At 50.4% G+C, this 21,744-nt stretch overlaps 1 protein-coding gene across 1 annotated transcript; it reads right to left on the bottom strand.

Annotated features, from left to right (window-relative positions):
* Window positions 1–56: 56 nt before the first annotated feature.
* MYO1A (myosin IA) lies at window positions 57–20,886 on the bottom strand. The gene is made up of 28 exons (XM_004429283.3): window positions 20,649–20,886; window positions 18,835–19,022; window positions 18,582–18,697; window positions 18,223–18,317; window positions 17,927–18,031; window positions 17,665–17,711; window positions 17,471–17,534; window positions 17,167–17,265; window positions 14,810–14,913; window positions 14,547–14,694; window positions 13,954–14,072; window positions 13,788–13,874; window positions 12,344–12,409; window positions 12,085–12,189; window positions 10,034–10,096; window positions 9,623–9,823; window positions 9,227–9,453; window positions 8,676–8,876; window positions 8,331–8,424; window positions 7,696–7,845; window positions 7,517–7,585; window positions 6,761–6,835; window positions 2,654–2,785; window positions 1,825–1,931; window positions 1,296–1,428; window positions 1,028–1,180; window positions 718–845; window positions 57–407 (listed from the first exon to the last, which is right to left on the bottom strand). Exons 2-28 carry the CDS (start codon window positions 18,946–18,948, stop codon window positions 284–286), a joined length of 3,126 nt encoding a protein of 1,041 aa, XP_004429340.2. The 5' UTR covers window positions 18,949–19,022; window positions 20,649–20,886; the 3' UTR covers window positions 57–283.
* Window positions 20,887–21,744: the final 858 nt, after the last annotated feature.

Here is a 21,744-nt window from a genome sequence, read left to right as displayed (position 1 = left end):
GCCGTTGAGAAGATGGGGGAACAGAGACCCATCCACACTGACCAAACCTTTGGGAAGTCACTTGTTTTATTAGGGGACAAAGGGTGGGAGGAAGCTAACTATGGAGAGAGGACTGGAAAGGTCTGGGAGAAGAAAGGTCCTCTTCAAGGCTTCTTCCATCTCTGAGCCCCACCCTGCAATCAGAGGGGTTAGACACAAGATCCTCCCACAAATGTGGGTGGGTGGGGTTGGTGCCGGTCCAGGAGCAAGAAACTGCTGTCTCTCATGAGGCCCCACCTCCTCACTACACAGCCACCTCCAGGCGACGACTCCCCTTCTTCTTGCAGCTTAGCTTGCTGTCCTCAGCACCCCCAGGGCCCTGGGTGACCTTCACATCCACACTGCCCTTCTTGAACCTCACTGAGAACCTGGAGCAGGAACAGACAGAAGGGCAACGCTAGTGCCCTCATCCTCTCGCTCTGGCTCCCGTGTTTTTATGATGGCTTCCCCTCCCCTTCTTGAGGCAGGTCCATCCCCCACCTCACCCTCCACACCCCACTCCCTGTGTCAGAAGACTCAGGGCCCAAGAGAACTTGGGTGGGGAGACTAAGAAACACTTCTGAGCCCTGCCCTGACACAGTATGCTTCATTTTCTGACTGCACGAATTTTTCGGGTCACAATGACAAACAGCTTGGTCATCTGCCCCAAGCCACCCCTCTCCCAGCTCATGGCCTTACTCCTCAGTCACGGTGATTGGAAGCTGCCTCTGCGTGGCATCCAGCACAGCCTGGTACATTCTGGTCAGCAATTCAATCACATGCTCGCTGATCAGCAGGAAGTCCCCCTTGGAGCCCACTGATGATATCTTAGCAAGGGGGAAAAATAGCAGGGAAGGGTTCATTTTTTCTCCTCAGGAGCAGAGCACCCTGAGAGACACCAAAGGCCCAGAGTGAGAGGTCTGGTCTCCATCGCCTCCAGCCCGCCCCAGCCCCATGATGCCCGCCACGTTCTCCAGTCCGAGGCCCTGCCCCGACCCAGTTCCAATACCTCACTCAGATGCAAGCTAAAAAGCCCATCCTTGAAGCTGGTGACTGACACCCCGGCCACACTGTCCAGCCCAATGACAGTTTTGGCCTGGGAGTTCTTGGCGTCTGTGAGAATCACATGCCCCTTGGTCAGGAGGAGAATTCGAGAGGAAGCCTAGGGACAGAACAGGAAAGAGTGAGGAATGGCAGGGAGTCACTTCCACCCTTCCAGCTACCGCCCGAGGCTCCAGATCAGGCTGTGGGGAGGAGTTCAGGATGCAGGCCTTCACCTTGCCGTTGCCACGATTGACCTTTTTCACAGTCTCTGCCACCAGAACAGGCCCTTCCTCCCCGCCCTTCAGCTTCTGCAGCTTGGGGTTCCTTTGCAGCCCAATATAGTCACCGTGGAATGGAATGGGGACACTGAGGACACACAGGAGGTATGCATTGGAGACAAGGTCCTTACCACTGACACCCAAGGCCCTGCACGGAGTCCCCCCACTGAGTTCCCATCTTAGTCCTCCTGTGCCCCTTCCCCCATCCTCCACCACATCCTCTATCTCAGTAGTTCCCAGAGCATGGTTCAGGATCAACCTCAGCATCCCCTGGGAACTTATCAGAAAGGCAAATTCTTGGGGCCCACCCTAGACCTGCTGTATCAGAAATTCTGAGGAGCGGGTGCAGCAACCTGAGTGTTATCAAGGCTGCCAGGTGATTCTGATGCACACTAGAGTTTGAGAACCACTGCTCTATCCCACCTGGGGAATATTCTCTTTGCTCTTAATGAAACTGACTGCACACGGTCTGGGAGGCCCTCACCTCTGGGGGTATGAAGCCTTCTTGCCCTTGAACAGTTCGCTGGCACAGAGCTTCTCCCTCAGGATCTCTACCTGCTTCGGAGACAGCTGATCCCGGAATTTCTTGCCCTGTGAGTGGGGAGGGGCAGGGGCTAAGATCATGGAGGAAGAGGGTGGGGCTGGGGAGAGATGTGGGAGGAGAGGGGCAGGGACTGGAGAAGAAGAGAGATAGAGGGAAAAGGACAAGCACTGGACACCTCAGAGAGGGCAGGGGCTGGAGAAGCATTGGGGAGGAGGGAGGGACTGAGGGATGCTGAGGGAGGGGACTGAAATAATCAAATACAAGCCTCATGAAGGCCATATGCCCAGCATACAGCACGAGCCCTAGTCCCCAGACAGATGCTCAATAGGTATTTCCTGAATAGAAGAACACCATGCTAAGTGAAATCAGCCAGACACAAAAGGACAAATATTGTATGATTCTACTTACATGAGATATCTAGAATAGTCAAATTCATAGAGACAGAAAGTAGATTGTAGGTTCCAGGGTCTGGGGGAGGGGGCAAATAGCATTAAACACGTCATTGCTTAATGTGTACAGAGTTTCAGTTTGGGATGATAAAAAAATATGGAGATGGATGGTGGTGATGGTTGCACACAACGTGAATGTGCTGAATGCCACCAAACTGTATACTTAAAAATGGTAAATTTTGTTGTGTATGTTTTACCACAATTTAAAAAAAAAAAAGTAGAAGAGGGAGCAGAAGAGGAAAATCAAAGGGAGGAGAAAAAAGAAAGACAAATAAGGGGAGAGGAGCCTGGGCCCTAGAAGAGGCTGCCCAGCCACTCACCTTCCACTGGTAGAAGAGCTGCCGCAGCTTCTGGTTGGTGGTGCTGAAGCACCTGTAAGGGGCCGCAGGCCATTTTTTGTCCAAGACACTGGCAGGCAAACTGTTCTTCAGCCCCAGGAGGAATTTCTGAGCCTAGGTTGTGAGCAGGGGGGTTGGGAGTGGAAGGATGAGAAGAAAGACCTCTCGGCAGACTCCCACCCAGATCCTGCCACTTACAAGGAGGAAGGACACCCATAGTGAGAAGCACAAGTGGAGCTGAGGAGACGGAAGGGAGTCCGCCTGGATCTCTTTCAGTGTGAAGGGTAGGCTTGAGGCTGGGCAGTAAGAGCATGAATGGGGGACTGAGGGGAGAGAAGGATTAGTTGCAAGCAGAGACCTGCTACCCAGGCAGTGAGGTGGGAGGAACCAATACAGAAACTGGCCTCAATAGTTTGCTCCTGGAGCTTCCTGTTCTCTCAGCTCACAATTGCCTACAGCTGGCTGCCACTGTGTGAGCCACTGGACAGGTACCAGACTCCCCTCTGCTCTGATCAGTCAAGCCCAACACCTCAACCTGGCATTCAGAGTCCTCTCCTGAGAGCCCAACCTCCTGTCACAGGAGGCCCTGCATTACCCTGGCACACCAGGACTCCTTGTCATGCCTCTGCCCAGCCCACACATGACCACTCTGTGCTCAGCTTATGCTGCTCTCAGCTCCGCTCTGCCACCCAGATTCTCCGCCTCCTTTGGGAGGCAGCTCAAAGCCCTCCCAATTCCCTGGGCCAGGGCACCTCTCCTTTCTTTGAAGCTTCATAGCACTTTGTCTAGACTTCTGTTTTTGTACTATTGTCACTTGTATAGAACTCTTCTCCCTCTTCTAGACAGGAGTCAGGATCCAAGGTCTTGAGGTTTTTACCAGTCAGCAGCATTTACCAAGTATCTGCTCTGTGCCTGGCACCATCCTAGGTGTGAAGGCACAGCAGTGAGGAGAGCAAACATAGTCCCCATTCTCACTGAGCTTACATTCCACTGGGGTGGGGAAGGAGACAGGCCACAAGCAAATAGACATACAATGGAATGTTCAATAATTATACAGGCTATGATGCAAAAAAACAGGCCCTGAGACAGGAACGAGTGGTAGCATATTTCAGAAACAGAAAGACAGCCAGTGTGACTGGACTAAACCGAGCAAGAGGAGAGAAGATGAGTGAGTTGGTCGGTCAAGGACAGATCAGGAGGGGCCTTGTAGGCTGTGTAAAGACACAGGCTTTTATTTGGAGTGAAATGAAGCACCTTTAGAGAGTTTTAAGGGGGAGAGTGACATAATCTGACTTAAGATCTTTAATTAAATACTATTTATTTTCTTATTTTTAAAGTTTTTAAGCTTGCATAAAAGTTGAAAAAACATTACAACGAACATCTGTATAGCCCTCACGTAAATTCACCAAGTGGTAATGTTAACATCTTGCCCTATCTGCGTGCTCTCTCTCTAACACACGCAGACATGTATACAAACGCATATAAACATATAAACACACATATATACACAAATCTTTGCTACCATATCATCCTAAAGTAGGTTACAGATATCATGACGTTTTCCCCTAAAACTTAATCATGCATCTCCCAAGAACTGGGACATTCTCTTACACAATCATGATTCCATCACCACAACTAAGAAAATCAACATCGATTACATACACTCATCCAACAACATCGCATACTCAAATTTCTCCACACGTCCTTTATAAACTTCTAAAAATATTCTTTTTAGTTTGGCTTTTATTTTTCCTCTTCCAGGATCCAATCAAGTTTCACCCGTGGCATCTGACTGTTTAGTCTCCCCGAATCTAGAACAAGGACTCTTAAGTCTTTATATCCCAGAGAGCGCCTAGTGCCTTGTCTGTGTATGGGATAGAATTATTGAAGGTATAGAAAATGACAATCTTGAGCACTTCCAAATTTTTGGAATTTGTTTTTTAATTTTATTATTTATTTATTTATTTTTTTGTGTGAGGAAGATCGGCCCTGAGCTAACATCTGCCAATCCTCCTCTTTTTGCTGAGGAAGACTGGCCCTGGGCTAACATCCATGCCCATCTTCCTCCACTCTATATGGGACGCCACGACAGCATGGCTTGACAAGCGGTGCATTGGTGCGCACCTGGGATCTGAACCGGGGAACCCCTGGCCGCCGCAGCGGAGCTCACGCACTTAACCACTTGCGCCCCTGGGCTGGCCCCAAAGTTTTGGAATTTTTATGAAAACTTTTTACTAAGACATTAGGTTAAAAAAGCTAAAATACTCTCCAGGAACCATCCAAGGTCTCTGTAGCTTCCACTACAGATCTAGTGGGCTTACTCTAATCGGTCTAGAGTCTCCAGTCCTTGGTGTGGTTTGATTTCATTCAACAACCATTCTTAAGCATCTCCCATAATCCCCCATATTCCAATTGATGTGGAGGCTCTGAGGGTTTTCTTTTCTTAATTGTTTTTTCTAGATCTAGAAAGTTCTACCCTTCACTATGCAGCCCTCCTGCACCAGGTCTCCTACGGCCATGGATGCCTGGGTTGCCCAGGCCTCTACTAGGGGGCAGGGAGGCAGTCTTAGGCAGTGCTTAAAACTCTGGAGTCAAATGGTTTGTATCCCAGCTCTACCGCTTACCAGCTGTGGGACTCCCTAGCAAGTTATTCAACCTCTCTGGGCCTTAGTTTTTTACCTACAAAATGGAGGGAAAAAAAGGCCTTCCTCACGGGGTTGTTGAAAGCATTAGAGTTAATGCATGTAAGGGGCTTAGTGCACGGTAATGTTCAAAAAAAAGTAGGTATTAGCATTAGTTATAGGCAAGGTGACGGCCAAATACAGACTAGTCAGAAGCACTGGAGGAATCAATGCCCAGGGGCCCCCTGCATGCATGCTTCCATAGGGAGTGTAATTTATTGAAATACTGGTCTAAACCCAACAGCTCCTGGGTGACATTGAGCAGATGCCTGATAATACACAGGTGAAAGAGGGGCCAGTCAGGAGATGAGAGCAAAATCAGATTCCAGGTCTCAGGTACGCAGCAAGAGAGCACGTACTCTGGAAAGGCAGATACCCTGGAGCCAGCATGAGGAGAGACCAGGCAAGCGAAGAGGCCTGGGAAGCTGGAGCTTCCCTGGGGTGGGGGGAGGAGGACTTGATGAAGGCTGAGGGAGGCAATGAAGAAGCCCAGAGCCCCCATTCCTCAGCGCACCCAGGGACTCAGCCTCTCCAATGACAAAGAGGTGCTCCAACGCATGTGTCCCATGTCTGCATGAGCAGTTAGTAAGAGTCCTAACGAGTGTCAAAAACCAAACTAGCGGAGGTCAGTTCTAATTTACCCCTGCCCTCTGCCCAAGATCCCGCTCTTCCTCCTGCTCTCTGGCCCTTCCTGAGGTTTCACAGGACGTACTGCTCTCTCCCTGTCTGTTTTCCCTCCGATGCTTCTCAGAGGCACCATCACATCAGATGGAAGTCTCCGGAAATCACCCTTCTCTCTCCCTGTTTTCCTCTCACTGGAAATTGCCCATAGTTTGAATGTCCAGGCCTGGTCTCAGCTTCTTCCTGCCCACCCTGACCCAAGTCCTCCAGAATTACGATCGGTCTTCCCTAAGTTTTCATTTCTGACTCGCCTGCTATGTTTTGGAAGAGATAGAAGGAAGATATGATTCCTCCACCTTCACCCTCACCCTAAAATGGATCTTGGAAGGTTGCGTTCGTTAACCCCATGTGTGGCCTCACTCTGCTCTTCAACGAGGCTCAGACTCTTCAACTGTTGGTAACCATCCAGCCCCAGTCTCTTCTCAGGCCAGGATCCGTTGCTGGGTACGCTGAGACCACTTCCTGCCACAAGGTTGCCTGCAGTGTCCACTCAAGCCAAAACGCTCTCTGATTTTGCCCCTGGGCCCTGAGACACTGGGGCCTGCTCCCTGCAGGCTGCTGCCACACCCCATCCCCTCTTCTCCTGGGGCTTAAATAAATACACAGATTAAGGAAGCTCTTGGGGGAAAGCCTTGAGTCACCTCCTCTCAAATCCCACATCTTCCTCTCCCAAACCCGACCCTCCCTCCACCACCCCCCATTTCCACCCTCAACCCCCACCACTTACTAAGCTCTTGTAGATGAAATTCGCCAAGATGAGGGAGGCCCCTGACCGGAAGTATTTTCGATAATTCTTGCGGGCCTGGCAGGGACATACAAGAAAGGAGTCAAAGTAAGGATACAGCTGAACCTAGAAGATAGAAGATAGATCTAGAAGAGTTCTACTATTTTTCAACCTCACAAGGAACAGAGTAAGATAAAGAGCTGAGACTATAGCTGGAGGGACGGAGTCAAGTCGGACAAGTTGGCAATGAGGAGGACACTCAAAGCAGAAGGCAGAGCTCTGCTGCAAGGCAGAGACCCAGCCAAGCAATATACAGATCTCCCTGACAGGCGTCCACACTGGGACAGACCCAGACACACACCCAGACACAGATATGCCATCTCCCAGAGCTACGTCCTGGGTGTCGCGTGGGTGTGGGCACGACTTGCTCGCTGCTATTCTTTTTTTTTTTTTTTCCCCCAAGGCCCCAGTAGATAGTTGTATGTCACAGTTGCACATCCTTCCAGTTGCTGTATGTGGGACGCGGCCTCAGCATGGCCGGAGAAGCGGTGCGTCGGTGCGCACCAGGGATCCGAACCCGGGCCACCAGCAGTGGAGCGCGCACCCTTAACCGCTAAGCCACGGCCCTTAACCGCTAAGCCACGGGCCGGCCCCGTTCTCTGCTACTCTTTCTCCCCCACAGGTGGCACAATCCAAGAGGAACCATGTGGGGGAGGGAACCACGTGTGGGGAGGAGACCCCTCTCCCCTGCCCCATTACCTTCCATCCTCTCACAAAAGCCTGGATCAACAGTGTTGATGCCTTTATCTTCCCATAGCGTTTCTGTTGCTGTAGAAAACAATGGGCCTGTTAGAAAAGCTCCACCTCCTGAACCACGCCTCCTACTTCCCACTCTCCTATTAGAGAGAGGGGGATGGGACTTTAGGGGTAACTGGTACCATGTTGCCCCGAAACCAAGCGGAAATGAGGATCTGACTCTTGCGCATCAGCTGGTAGTGGGTGCGGCAGCGCCAGCCTCGGTACGTCTTCTGTATGAGTGTGGCCAGTTGCTGGAGTCGAAGGCGCCTCTGCTCTTCCAGGTAGAAAAGCTGTGGGAGGCGGAAGGGCGGGATGGAGAGGCTGGCCTGGGGAACATTGCTGTCTCCTCCTGTACCCCACGGCACCAGAGGCTTCCCAGCCGGTGTTTTTCTCATCATTCGTCTTCTGATGTGCCTTCATTCATTTAACAAGCATCTGCTGAGCTCTATCTCTGTAGCAGGCACTATGCTGGGTTTGGAAACTCAGACACAAGCCGCACATCACCCTGACCCTCAAATCCTGCTTTAGGCGGAGGCACCAGAGCGGGCTGTGCAAGCACACCTAATTCCCTGGGCTCGGCGCAGGGAGGGAGCCCAAGGATTCAGTTCCCACGGATAAAGTCCCTGCAGAGAGGAGACTTCCTCATCAACTCTGCATTCCAGGTTATAGATGCTCCCCTCCCCTCCAGCCTCTCTCTCTTTTGGGGGGGTGGGGGATGGGCTCCTACTCTTCCACCTTCCATGCCCACCAATAGCAAGTGCACTCTCCAACTCACAGTCCTGGGGCTTCTAATGAAGATCTTTGTCTTCCCGAAGGCCAACTCCTCTGAGGATATGCTCAGCTCCTCCAGGACCTTCTCGACCCCCTCCCTACAGGAGCAGATGGGGAAAGGTGCTGAGGGGCATCCCAGGGAAGTGTTCTCTTCCACCTTTCCCCTGACCCTCTCACCCTGGGAGAAGAGTTCAGGGTGCAAACAGACCTCACAGCCTCTGAAAAGGGACTATTCAATTCATCTCCCCAAGCATCTGTTCCCCGAGCTTCAGAAGATGTGGACGGCTCTTCCCACAGATGCTGCCTGCACTGCCCTTCCCTGATCCCCAGTCTCCCCACTGAGTCTTACCGGTCTCCCCCATTCCAGTGAGGCCAAGTGCTCCGGCTCAGCAATCGGTACCTCTCCAGGAAGGGCCTGTACTGCTGGCGGTAGGCGAAGCCGGCCCGTCGCACCCGCACATTCTCCAGCAGCCCCAGGTACCGAACCTGGACTGCCACCAGCTCCAAGGAGAACTGACCTCGCTGCTGGTGCTCATTGGGCTTTATGCACCTGGTGGGAGGTGGGGCAAGGCACAGGCTTCAGGAGCTTCACCTCTGCCAGTGTAACCTACCCTGGTCTCTACACCCCTATTCTGCACACGTTCCCGAATTGAAATATTTCAGAGGAAATGGACATACTGGTCTTCCTAGTTTTGCTCACTATAGCATGGTCCCTACCAAAGTCTGGTGCTCTCCCCACTACAGGACTCTCAACTCCACGTCTGGCTCTGTTTTCCATGAGTAAAGAGCCTCTGATACCCTTACTCCAGACACATCCCCCACGTGGATGTTCTACAGTGCATGGACTCTGCATGTGCCATCACATATGTAGCATGCTCCCCTGTGCACCCAGCATGTCACCTGATGTAGCTGGGATTCTTGGAATACAGGTTCTTCATGAGAATGGCCACAGAATTCTTGAACTGGGACCCAGCAGTTGGGGGGCGTTTGAGAGATGCCTGCTTGGGATCACCCTCAGGGAATAAGGACCGAAGGAGGGGGTGCTGGGCCTTCCACATGGCCTGGGACAAGTCCCGGAAGAGTAGGTCATTATTCTTGTCAATGAAGCTGTCCACGTTGTACGTCACCTGCAGAAGAACAGCTATTAGTCTGGAGAGCCCACGACCTTGTCCTAGCACTTGGCCCACTCAGTCTCATTGTGAAGTATTCTGGGTTCTCATCTCCCCCCAGTTCCTCTCCCATTGCCTTCAGCCTGTACCCAGGCCCAGGCTTTACCCTCCAGCCCTGCCATATCACCTTGCCCGCATAGTGGCAGATGCGGAAGCAGCCGAGGCCCATGGTGTGGTCATACTGGCGCTGGGCGTTCTGGGTGACTTTGCTCTCATAGTGACCATGCTTGGAGAAGAGCTGGTTCAGCTTCGCTAGGAAGGTGGAGTCACTGACCACTCCAGGCCGCAGGCACTCCTCGTCCAGCATGGCCAGGATGCCTTGCTGATTCTGCCCAGAGAACAAGATCAGCCCAGCCTAGACCTGGTCCTCCAAGATGTCCATGTCCTCACTGCTGCTCCTCTGCCTCCTCATCCTTTGCCCTCTTCACCATCCTTACCACATGAGGCGAGGGCAGGGGGGCAGAGAGAGAGAGACAGGGGAAGGATGTTCAGGCAGTCTGGAAGGGGAGGTCCCAGAGAGAAGAGAAGGATAACTCACATGCTCAATGAGGTTACAGATGATGCCATTATCAAAGTAGTCCACCTTCCTCCACGGTATGCCCTGGCAAGGGGAGACATGACAAATTACAGGCAGCAGGTCCAAGACAAGCCTCCAAAGACCTCACCTGACCCAGGCCCCCTTTCACCCACCCCACAAAGGACCATCAGAAAGCCCTGTAGTTCAGAGGGGTCCTTGGTGTAGTTTCTGTTTATGTCCCCATCCCTACAAGGTTAGAGGAGAATTTGTGGGGTGGGTGGACAGACATTGGGAGGACCCACATGTGTAAGAGAGGTGAGACAATGCAGAAAGCCTTGTAGGTGCTGTAGGGTGGACAGGGAAGTGTAATATGCCGGGTGAAGATTGGGGTAGGGATTAACCCGCTGTGGGAGGGGGGCAGGATCCTGGAGTGTGTGGAAGAGCAAATGGCCACACTGCTCCAGCAACGAACTAGAGAACCAGAGCGCATGAGTGAGGTTATCATCAAACAATAAAGCTAACTTGATACATTTCCAAAGACTTACATCAGCGATTCTCACACTTGAGTGTGCATCACAATCACCAGGAGGGCTTCTTAGACACAGAGTGCTAGGCCCACCCCCAGAGCGTTGGAGGCAGCAGGTCTGGGACAGGGCCCAGGAATCTGCCTTTCTAACACGTTCCCAAGGGATGCTGACACTGCTGGCCCAGGATCACACTTCGAAAACCACAGATCTACATGATACTTTGGGACTGTATAAATTTTTTTTAAAAAGCAACAATGGTACAGAAGCAGAAGACCCAAGGACAATCGTTCTCTTCATTAGGGATTTGCTGGGTATCAGGCCTATAGGTGGGACAGCTCCTGATCCCAGCCAAGGGCCAGGCCTCCCAGGCTCGGGCCATTCCCAGGTGTGGAAGCCTCTCCCCCTCCTCCATCACAGGTCTTCAGAGAATGCAGAGTGCAGTTAAGTCAAGTCGCCCTCTCACTTCATCCCAGAAATACCTTTCCCAGTTGTTAAATGAGTTATGATAGCCTTACAATCCTATGTAAAAAATCATCTTTACATACTGACACAGAAAGAGCTCTTGTTAACTGATGAAAGCAAGGTGTAGAACTGAGTGTGTTCACTGCCACTTGAATAAATTTTGTGGAAAAATATATTTACAGATTTACTTGTATACATATAAAAGACCTCTGGAAGGAGGCGCATTTCAGCTGCCTCTAGATGGGGAGGAGGACTAGGAGGCTAGAGACAGGGTGGGAGGGAGACCTTTCTTTATACACTTTTTTAAGCTTTTTGAATTCTGAAGCATGGGAATGTATTACATATCTATTTGATAATTTAAAAATTTTTAATAAAACAACTAAAAAAAACTGTTCCACCCATTGTGACCACATTGTCTGAAATTCTGCCACAACAGATTCCCTACAGCTCACAGTGAGCATCCCTGGGAGGGTTTTGACAAGTGACACTCTTGGCCAGTCACACTAGGGAGTGGATGAGCTCAGTCAGAGAGTCTTCCTAACACCTAGCCACAGAAAACAGGGGTTTTCGCGGAACAGGGGAAGGAGTGTGGAAATTTCGAGCCATAGGGCACTTCTGGTGAGGAAGTCTGGGATCAGGGTGCTACCAGAGGGGACGGCGACATCAGCCAGGGCCTGGGGGAGACAAAGGATTCTGAAACATTAGAGAAGGGCACAGAAAGGGATGTGTAGGGTGCCATGCCCAGGAGAAATGTGGCTTCTAAATGTGGCTCACAGTCTGCCACAGGCCAAGCACAGCTGTCACTTCCCTCTTGTCAGGACTCTCCCCACACACACACCCTTCCATCAATCTACCCCCTTCCTCGCCTGGCCTGGAGTGGGAGGATGGGGACCTGGGGGATGGAGAGCAGAAAATCAGGGCTTCTCGGTAATGCTGGAAGGTTCAGCTGTGCAAGAGAAACTTTCGTCCTCTGTGTTCCCATCCGGGGACAACTGAGAGGAAGTTGTGATCAAGGAGAAAGAAAGATCTGGCCTGCCTGCAAGTCATTTCAGAGAAAGGAAGTAGGCAGAAGGCTTCGTTTACCTCTCTCTTGTATTCCTCTTGCTCCTCTTTCAGTGTCATCTCTATGAACACCTGCTGTAGCTTCTCATTGCAGTAGTTGATCACAAATTGCTCAAAGCTATTATCCTGAGGGAGGGTACACAGGTTAGAGAAAGAGACCAGCTCAGCCCAAGATGCTTCCTCCCTCTCAGCCCTACCTCCCCTCTCTCCCATCCCCACTTTGAGCCTGTCGCCCTAACTCTGGGGAAGCAGGGTCTGAGGTTGGGTGAAGCACTCTCACCTCTAATATTTCAAAGCCGTAAATATCCAGGACCCCCATTACCTTCTTCTTCTCCCCAGTGCCCACCTGAAGAAGAAAAAAGATAAATGTGAAGACAGGCCCCCTCTGTACATGAAGCCAGGCCCTTCTGGGGTGGATGTGATGGAGCAGGGGGCAAACAGAACTCGGGTGAGCTTGACTGAGCTGGAAAGGAATTGGTATGCTTTATTCTCCTTCCTCCTCTATATGCTGAAGGACAAGCAAAGATGGAGGAAAGGAGGAAAAGGAAGATGCAAACAGATTCCAGGTTGGTGTTCCCACGGTACAAAGTAGAAAGACATTAAAATCCTCTCAGGAAAATAACCATCTCTTATATCTGTAGAGCATTTTACAAAAAATTCTGTGTTCTTATTTCATTAATCCTTCTCATGACACTATAAGGTATGATTATTCCCATTTTACAGATGAAAAAACCAAATTTCAAAAGGACTAAGCATTTACCCAAACCTAGATTCAAATCCCATTTTACCCTGCTGCCTTCCAGTAACAGCTTCTAAATTGATGGCATTTCCATGTACATAATTTTTAAATAATAGCTCTATTTTGATCTAATTCACATACCATAAAATTTACCCTTTAAAGGTATACAATTCAGCGGTTTTTTAGTATATTTAAAAGGTGTACAACCATCACCACTACCTAACTGCAGAGCATTTTCATCATCCCCAAAAGAAATCTACCCATTAGCAGTCACTCCCCATTCCTGCATCCCCCCAACCCCTGGTAACCACTGATCTACTTCCCATCCCTATGGACTTGCCTATTCTGGACATTTCATATAAATGGATTAATACAAAATGTGGCCTTTTGTGTCTGGCTTCTTTCACTCAACATGTTTTCAAGATTCATCCATGTTGAGCATATATCAGTACTTCATTCATTTTTATGGCCAAATAATGTTCCATTGTATGGATATACCACATTTTGTTTATCCGTTCATCAGTTGATGGACTGTTGGGTTGTTTCCACTTTTGGGCTATTATGAATAATGCCTCTATGAACATTCATGTACAGGTTTTTATGTGGACATCTGTTTTCACTTCTCACAGATATATACCTAGAAGTGGAATTGCTGGGTATATGGTAACGATATGCATAATTTTATCTGATCCTCACTAAACCCGTGAAGCAGGTAGGTATTAGAGTCCCATGCCCCAAATCAGGAAACTGAGGCTCAGAATCTTTGTGAAATTGAAAGGCCATATGGCTGGTAAGTAGGGGATCCAGATAGTCGAACTCAAAAACCAAAGATGTTTTCACAACGACACCCTATTGGAAGGAATTGTAGCCTCCCCCTCATCCTCCTTACTCTGTTCATCTCAGAACTCAAGGTATGGGGCTGGTGACCAGGGCAGGAAAGGCGAAGCAGGCAGGAGAGTGTTGAGGGAGGAGGGCAATCTCTCACCTTGATACTCTCGTTGATTCGATTCACTATCCAGTTGAAAAGGCGGCTGTAGATGTTCTTAGCCAGAGCATCCTGAGCATACTGAGCCTGCAGGGCAAGGCCCGCTGGTTAGTGTGGCAGCCACAGAACAGACTCAAAATCAACCCCCTCCCCTAGGGCCCCTTACCTGGGTGACACTCAGTGCAGTGACCACCTTTTCTTTGGCTGTTTCCACGGTCCTTGAGCACAAAGCTCTTTCTAGTTCCTCTGATTTCAAACCCACCATTTCCCCAATCTCCTGAACACCTGGAGTGACGAGGAAATAGAACATGGCCTGAGAGAGGGCTTTCTCGCAGGGGAGGGAGGGAGGGCTGATAAGTGAAACTGCTAGGAGACTGGTGTCCCTGTGTCTTCCTGGGGAAGTCCTGACCCTGGAGGAATCTCTGGGGAGGAAGAAGAGAGCAGGGAGATATGGACGCTTTACATGCGTTATCTACATTAATAAGAGAATCTCCTGAAATAGGTGTAATTGTTCCCATTTTGCAAAGAATCCCCTGAGACTCAGAGAGGTCCCAGAACCTAAGTCTACCAAACTTCAAAACCTCATTCTAATATGCCTCACTGGGAGTTCTCAATGAGTATGTGTGGACAAGAACTCAGGAGCAGGCTGAGTGGGACTGAATTAGAGTGAAGTCGATTGCACCAGACAGAGAGCAAGAAGGGAAATTGCAGTAGGAGATTCAGAGAGCTGGCTGGGGGCTCCCGCAGGGTGGCGCAGACCTCTCCGATCACGAATGCCACTTGCTGATATCCCATTGGCCTGGAACTCGTCCTCCAGTTCCACGTTCCCCAGCTTCAGCACCAGGGCCGTCACCTCTAGCACCCATCGAATCTCCTCCTCCGAGAACCCAATCACAGCCATTGCCCTCTTAGGGAAAGAGCAGAAATCAGAGGCTGCACTGTGGTGCCAGCCCAACGCCTCCCTTCTCAAAGCCAGGGCTTGGACTCAGGGGATGGCCTAGAGGCCCATTCTGGACACCCACCTGTACAGCTTTGAAGTTAGAAGCGTCATCCATGCCATCCACTCTGGACAATTTCCGGTTCAGATAAGCATAGTTGCGTGTATCTTTCTCAAGCTTCAGGGCCTCTGGGAGTGCCAGTATGAAGGAAGAGTGTTAGTACACGGGCTCTCTGGAGCCCTCCAGCCTTGACTCTCACAGCCCTTGCCCTAAGTTGGCTCATTCATTTATTCGAAAGCTCTTCACCCACCTCCTTTGTTTTGGGATCATGAATTCCTATAATGATAGACTAAATTTTTAAGTGGTATTTAGGGTTTGAGTGTTCATAATTGTTGGTTTTTTCCCCAACATTTATGAAAGAAAAGCCTCATTCTACTCTACTCCCCACCCTCAGGGTTCTGAACAAAAAAAACCAGACAAGCAAACCTTCCATCCTGCTCAGGTCTCTGGCTCTGGGAGGATGAAGGTGAGGAAGGAAGGGTGAGCATACATCTCCCACCCTCCCCCAGCCTCAACACCTCACCCTTGGCCTGGGTTGGCACATTCATTATTTGTTCGCTAAACACCGACAAAGTGGCAGGTACTATGTTCCCCAACCCTGACCTCTCTTCTGGAAGGTTTTCTCTGACATTGTGGGGCTGAGCCAAATGGCTCTCTTGTGTTCCCCATGGTGGATCTCTATCCCAGCCCACAACACCCAGGCTAGGTTTGGTTTTTCTGTCTCTCCCACAAATGAACAACTTATTTTGCTGGGCCTGTGCTTTTTCATCTTCATGCTCTGTGTGCCTGGCTGGTATGCAGGAACTTTCTTCTTTTTAATAAATGAATCAAGGGAATGGTCAAAACTGTTCACCTGAAATGGGATGGAGTAGGTTAATCGTGGAGCCTGAGGGATATCAATTATCTGTTATTCAAATGATCTGAGAATCAGGGAGTGTCCTTCAAACTAGAGTTTTTTGTTTTTTGGGTTTTTTTAATAATTTTATTTATTTATTTTTTTCCCCCAAAGCCCCAGTAGATAGTTGTATGTCATAGTTGCACATCCTTCTAGTTGCTGTATGTGGGGGACTCAGCCTCAGCATGGCCGGAGAAGCGGTGTGTCGGTGCGCACCCGGGATCCGAACCCGGGCCACCAGCAGCGGAGCACGTGCACTTAACCGCTAAGCCACGGGGCCAGCCCCAAACTAGAGTTTAATGGCAGCTTCCCCTGAGACACAAATTTTGAAACAGGAGACTGCTAAAGAGGGATGTCTGGATGGAGAATGAGTCAGAAAAGCCTTGGGATAATGACACCAGGGAGGCCTCACCTGCACTCAACTTAAACCAGTGGGGGCAGAACAAGACATTAGTGCCTACAAGTCGGACAAATTGAACACAATGAAGACTATTAAGCCAGGAGGGATGATGAGACCTGTGGTGTCTCTTGAACTATAGAGATCTCCAGGAGAGGAAAAGGAGATAGGCACAAGTCCAGCATAGAACAACCAGAAACCAAAGGAACAGGTCGTTGGGGGCCAGATACCCACAGTGCTCACAGCTAGAGGGGGAATTAGGAGGCAAACTCTAGCAGGGCCTGAAGTCCCACCAGACCCTGCAGTGATGTCCACTCAGGGCCGTGGGCCCACCCAGCATTCAGGCTGGGATGGTCTCTTCCCCAGAACAAAGCAAGATGCTCCATGCCTTCTGCTCCTATAGCCACCTCCACAGGACTATTGGCACTGATCACACTGCATTGCAATGTATCTGTTCACACATCTGCCATCCCTAGAAGACTGTAGGTTCTTTGAGGACAGGGTCCATGTCTTACTCAACTCTGTATCCCTAGAAGCTAGCACAATGTTCAATCATAGTAGGTGTTCAAGAGATGTTTGATGAATGAACAAATGGAACCTCCATAGAACTATCTAAGAAGAGGAAATCAAGGACAGGGTCCTGGGTGAGGCAGATGTAGACCCAGGACAACTTCAGTTAGAGCTCATTGAAAGTTCTTGAACGTTTGTAACATCCTTCCTGATTTCCTGCTGAGCTATCAATAAAGTCCCTTAAAGCGAACATAGGAAATGATAGTAGACAGAAATGAGTGTTCCATTTTTGAAGCCAGCTTCGGGAAAGAGGAACCCAGGCAGGACAGAGGAGAAAGAGCAGTGAAGAGACAAGAAGGCTTATTCCCAGCAATAAAGCCCCAAAAAAGGAAGAGAACACAGAGGTCAGGGGATTTGTTCCCAACAATGGGTGGATGAGCTTCAGGGTGGGGGATTCAGGCAGGAGAAGTCTGAGGGGCTCAAGGGAAGAGGGCTGCAGGGACCCAGAGGGGACCATGGGTTCTGGGGATTGGATGGAGGTCGGGGATGCTCTGCCGTGTGTCTGGGGCAGGCACATACTCAGCAGCTGAGCATCTGCTCCAGCCAATAGCTGATAGAAGATGTGGAAGTTCCTTTCTCCTTCAAGCTGCTTCACCACTCGGGATTTCTCAAGCAGATCTGGCAGAGAATTAGAAAATAATGTTCTGAGGGTCTGGGAGATACCACACTTTCCCTCCAATTCTGCCCTCACCCCTGGTGTTTCTAGCGGTTGGGGAGTCTGGTAGTCTAATATTCCTCCTTCCTACAGTAGCAGATTAGCAGAAAGGGACACTGTGGGGCCGGTGGAAAAGAGAGGTGGTAAGTGGAATGAGGAGACACGTACAGTTTGTGATGACGCCACCGAGGGGGGATCCCTTGAAGTCAAACTCGATATCCATGTATTTTCCCTTCAGAGACCAGAGAGAGATACTTTGCTTCCTCCTCTTCTCACCACCTGGTCCAGGAGGGGTCTGTGCCATGTTCCTCCCTCTCACGCCCCACACCCTCTCCTCCCAGGCTGGAGAGATGGTCACTCACAAATCGAGAGGAGTTGTTGTTGCGAATGGTCTTGGCATTGCCGAAAGCTGCAGAGATGAGGGGAGAGGAGTGAGGTGGCTGAGGAGAGGAGAGGGACTTTGAGAAGGGAGGGAGGAAGGTCTTCTCTCATCGTGCCCATCTCAGGTTTTTCAGGCTGAACGAGAGCAGCAGTGTTTGGAACACTGAGGAAAAGGGTCCAGGGCTGAGTGACTCTGGGGCAGTAGGGTGCGGGCATGGAGACAGCAGAGACTGGAATTCTCACCCTCCAGCACTGGGTTTGACTGAAGCAGTTGCTCCTTCACAGAGTTCACCTGCTCCCCTTTCCCACAGACGGCTGCCACGTAAGACATCACCAGCTTACTAGCCTCTGCAAGAGAAACCCTCATGTGGACCCCCACCACCCTCCTTAACTTCCTTCATTCCAGCACCTCGCACATCTCAGAGTCAGAAAAACCAGGAAGGAATTGAGGGGCTGGGGGTAGGACTAGGCCTGGCTTGGAAAGAGAGAAGGGGGTAGTTCCAGCAGTGACCCGTGGCTCCTCCAGCCAGGTGCCTCACCAGTCTTCCCAGCTCCACTCTCGCCCGTGATGAGGATACACTGGTCTCGGTCCTGGTCCCTCAGTGACAGGTATGACACATTTGCCAATGCATAGCTTGTGGGGGAAGAAATAGGTGATGACTAATACAGGGCCAGTCCAAGACACCATCTTGCACTCAATCCCCAGCCCCCAGATTCATCCACCCTCCCACTTGGACCAGACTCAAGCAAGTGACAGGTCTAGGAAGGGGCCTCCAGAGGGCCAGGGGAGGAAGGGACAGCTGGAGAACCTCCTTTAGGAAAAAGGATGGAGGAAATTAGAATGTCTCATCATCAGGTAGCTGGGGCCCTGTCACATTCCCTTGGTTTCTCTACTCACATATGGGGCTTCAGCTCATAGAAGGTGTAGTCCCAGTATTTGGCAATGAACTCCGGGCCATAGATAGGCAGCTGTTGGTAGGGATTCACTGAGACCAACACGTTCCCAATGTAGGTCTGGAGCCAGAGAAGAAGGTGAAGGGAATGAGCAGGGTGGAGGTTGGGGACGTCGGGCGGGGGTTGGGGGTGGGCACTGAGAGCATGTGAACTCACTGGCCACAGACCCACAGCCAGGGGCACCCACATGCACTCACATAAATCTCCCTGTTTTCATAGCGCAGCTGGAGGTTCTTCAGCAGAGACTCCTGCTCCAGGGGCTCGAGGAGCACAAGGTCCTCCACCCCTACAGAACCTTCCAGGAGAGCCATGTCCAGACGGGCTATTGATTCTGGGAGTAAGGGGGGCAGTTTGCTGATGTCTGCTCAGCTTTAGGAGCCAGTAACTGTTTGAGGAGAGAAAGACAGAAGGACCTAAGAGAGCCTGCCTCTCCCCTCAAGTCCTGGCCCTAGAGAGTGCCCCCAACCCAGGAGAGGCCTCTGGACTAGCCCAAGCTAACTGTGGGAGGCTGCGGAGACTCAGCGGGAGGTGGGGGATCCTCTGCTCCCTGGGGTAGGGCAGAGGTGGGACAGGACCACCTGCATCTGACCGCCAGGGTAAGGAAGGCACCCAGCAGGCTGCGACTAGGGGAGCACAGATGAGCTCACAGGAGAGAGGGGTGGGAGGAAAGGGTAAGCGAAGCTTGCTGCCACAGCCAGGCCCCGAAAGCTCTCTGCCTCCTGCACTGAGGCCCTGGCCAGGGTCCCGACTCCTTGACTATTTGCCCCAGTTCGCCTTCTCAACTCCCCACCTCTCACAGCCCCTATTTCAGTCACCCAGCCCACTCATACCCATTTCAAAAGTTCTTCCAAAGGTCTCTCCTCCCCTCTCATTTCTACGGTGAGATTCTCTTTTTTTTTTTCAGTTAATATTTAAAAAATTTTTTTTATTTTATTGAGGTCATATTGGCTTTTAACATTGTTATAAATTTCAGGTGTACATTATTATATTTCATTTTCTGTATAGATTGCATTGAGAGATTCATTTTTTATATGGGGACTGGGTAAGGGGATGAGTTAGAGGAGACAGGAGTTCCTCCATAAAAGATTGGAATACCCCAAAGAAAATGAAAGTGAGTTTGTTTCCCCAACATCAAGTAGCTGTCAGGACCTCTGGATGTGTCTACACGTCTGTCCCTGTTTTTCTATCTCCAGCTTTTACACCCATGCCTGCAACCTTCTGGCATGGACTTTGCCCCAGAGAGACACACCCAGCTTTTTAGTAGCTGGTGGGAATGGAAAGGAGGAACAGAGTTGGAGGGGCAGGGACCACTGTGGGGCTCGGCCCCCACGCAGTAGGCACGTGGCGAGAGTTACTTAAGGAGAAAGCCCAGCCCTCCTCAGTCTTTCCTGTGGGACTGAGTAGCCAGGTCGGCCAGGTACAGGACAGAATTATTAGTACAATGGTCAATGCCACTCCCTAACAGGAATAAAAAAGCCACATCCTCTGGCTCTCCTGCATCACTGAGCCTGGGTGGGGGAGGGGAGGGAAGCAGGAATGGAAGATAGGGCAAGAAGGGAGCACAGGCTGCCTTTTCCCTTCACTCTGCTTTCGCCAAGCTCCAGGGAAAGAGAGCACCTGTCACTTCCTGGAAAGACACAACCAGGGGAGCAATGAGAGTGCTGATAACAGCAGCCTCTAGCAATCATGCAGTGTTTACCATGGGCCAGGCGTGGCTCTAAACACTACATATACTAATTCATTCGATGCTGACTATATCCCCATGAAGGAGGTACTATTATTCTCCCACATTTTCCAGATTAAAAAAAAAAAAAGTTGTTTTTAAGTAGCTTAGCAGGGAAAGGTGAGAAGCAGAAGCGGGGCCAGGAGAAGGCATCTAATTTGGATTAGAATTTGAGAGGAGTGGGAATGTGATTGGTTGGAGATGGGGAAGGGGAAAAGGAAGCAGCCCCCAGCTGGGGCACCCCAAGATGTTAAAAGAGGAGCAGTGACATGTCAAGGCAGGACTCACCCAACACTGGAACTAGGGTGTAACTTCAGTGTCCCCTGGAGAATGGTGGCTGAAATCCCAATTTGACAGGAAGGGGGCATAGGAGTCCCAGGCCCCAAGGGTGGAGAGGTGCCTTTGTTAATGGGAGCTGTCCATGGTGTTGGGGAAGCCAGGAAAGGGGCTGCCCTCCTCTTGCCGGTCTCCACTCTTCTGACTTTCCTCTGTGCTGCCTCCTCTAGCCAGGGCTTTCTGTGCCAGGCAAGCCAGAAGAGGCCAGAGACTGCTCAGCACAAAGTCCGAGGCTGTTCCTGCTGAGGGTGTGGCTCGCTTAACCCTTCACAGGCCTGAAGCCCCAGAGGGAGACAGTCAGAAAACAAAGGCCTCTCTAGGTAGGAAAGGTTATCTGGCTGGCCTTAGATGAGGGGCTCACATAGAGTTCTTCCTCCTTTGCCCCCCAAATTTGGAAATGAGAGCAGAAGGAGTGAAATTTCTAGCCAAGGAAAAGCTTTTCCAGAAAGTCAGGAATTTTGTTAAGGAGGAAGGTAGGCTGGGGTGTCTTCCTAGCAAAGAAACAGTACCTCCCTCAAACCTATCCTTCCTATCTTATTGGGAGTAGGGGGTGTGAATAACATTCCTCAGGGAACTAAGCAGACAAATCCCCAAATTCAAATTCATCTCTACTTCCCTCCCCCCATGAATGGGACCCCATCACACAGACCCAAAGACTAAAGTTAGTGATAACACCTCGCATTTGTATAGATGCCACCATTTCACTGAACTCTCATCTGCATCATCTCACTGCATCACACCACGCTCTGAGGTAGGCAGTGTAGACACTTACTCCATTAAAAAGGAAAATTAGAGTCCAATACTGAGGCTCAGAGAGGCTACACAATGTGCCTATAGTTCCACAGACAGTATGTGGCAGAACCAGGAACAGAATGCAGCTTCCTGATCCTATGTCGGCCACAGGTTCCAGCCCGAGGCCTGGTATTTCTAATTTTAATCCTTCTTCTGTGCTAGGATACTGAATAAGACTCGGAGATGCTTTTCCTGGGCACCAGCCCAGCTGGAAATAGCTGCTTCCAATAGATAAGAAGCTTATAAAATCCTATTT

Source organism: Ceratotherium simum, chromosome 17 (genome assembly GCF_057802395.1).
Source record: "Ceratotherium simum simum isolate JZ-2026a chromosome 17, ASM5780239v1, whole genome shotgun sequence".
Classification (NCBI taxonomy): Eukaryota; Metazoa; Chordata; class Mammalia; order Perissodactyla; family Rhinocerotidae; genus Ceratotherium; species Ceratotherium simum.
This window is presented reverse-complemented; position numbering and strand designations above follow the sequence as displayed.

Excerpts from the sequence above, each read along its gene's own strand:
- MYO1A (XM_004429283.3), bottom strand. The coding sequence starts at position 18,948 with ATGGCTCTCCTGGAAGGTTCTGTAGGGGTGGAGGACCTTGTGCTCCTC. Across the intron at positions 18,318-18,581 it reads TATGAGCTGAAGCCCCATAT|CTATGCATTGGCAAATGTGT; the intron begins GTGAGTAGAGAA and ends TTCCCCCACAAG. Across the intron at positions 1,429-1,824 it reads AAGGCTTCATACCCCCAGAG|TGTCCCCATTCCATTCCACG; the intron begins GTGAGGGCCTCC and ends GTGTGTCCTCAG.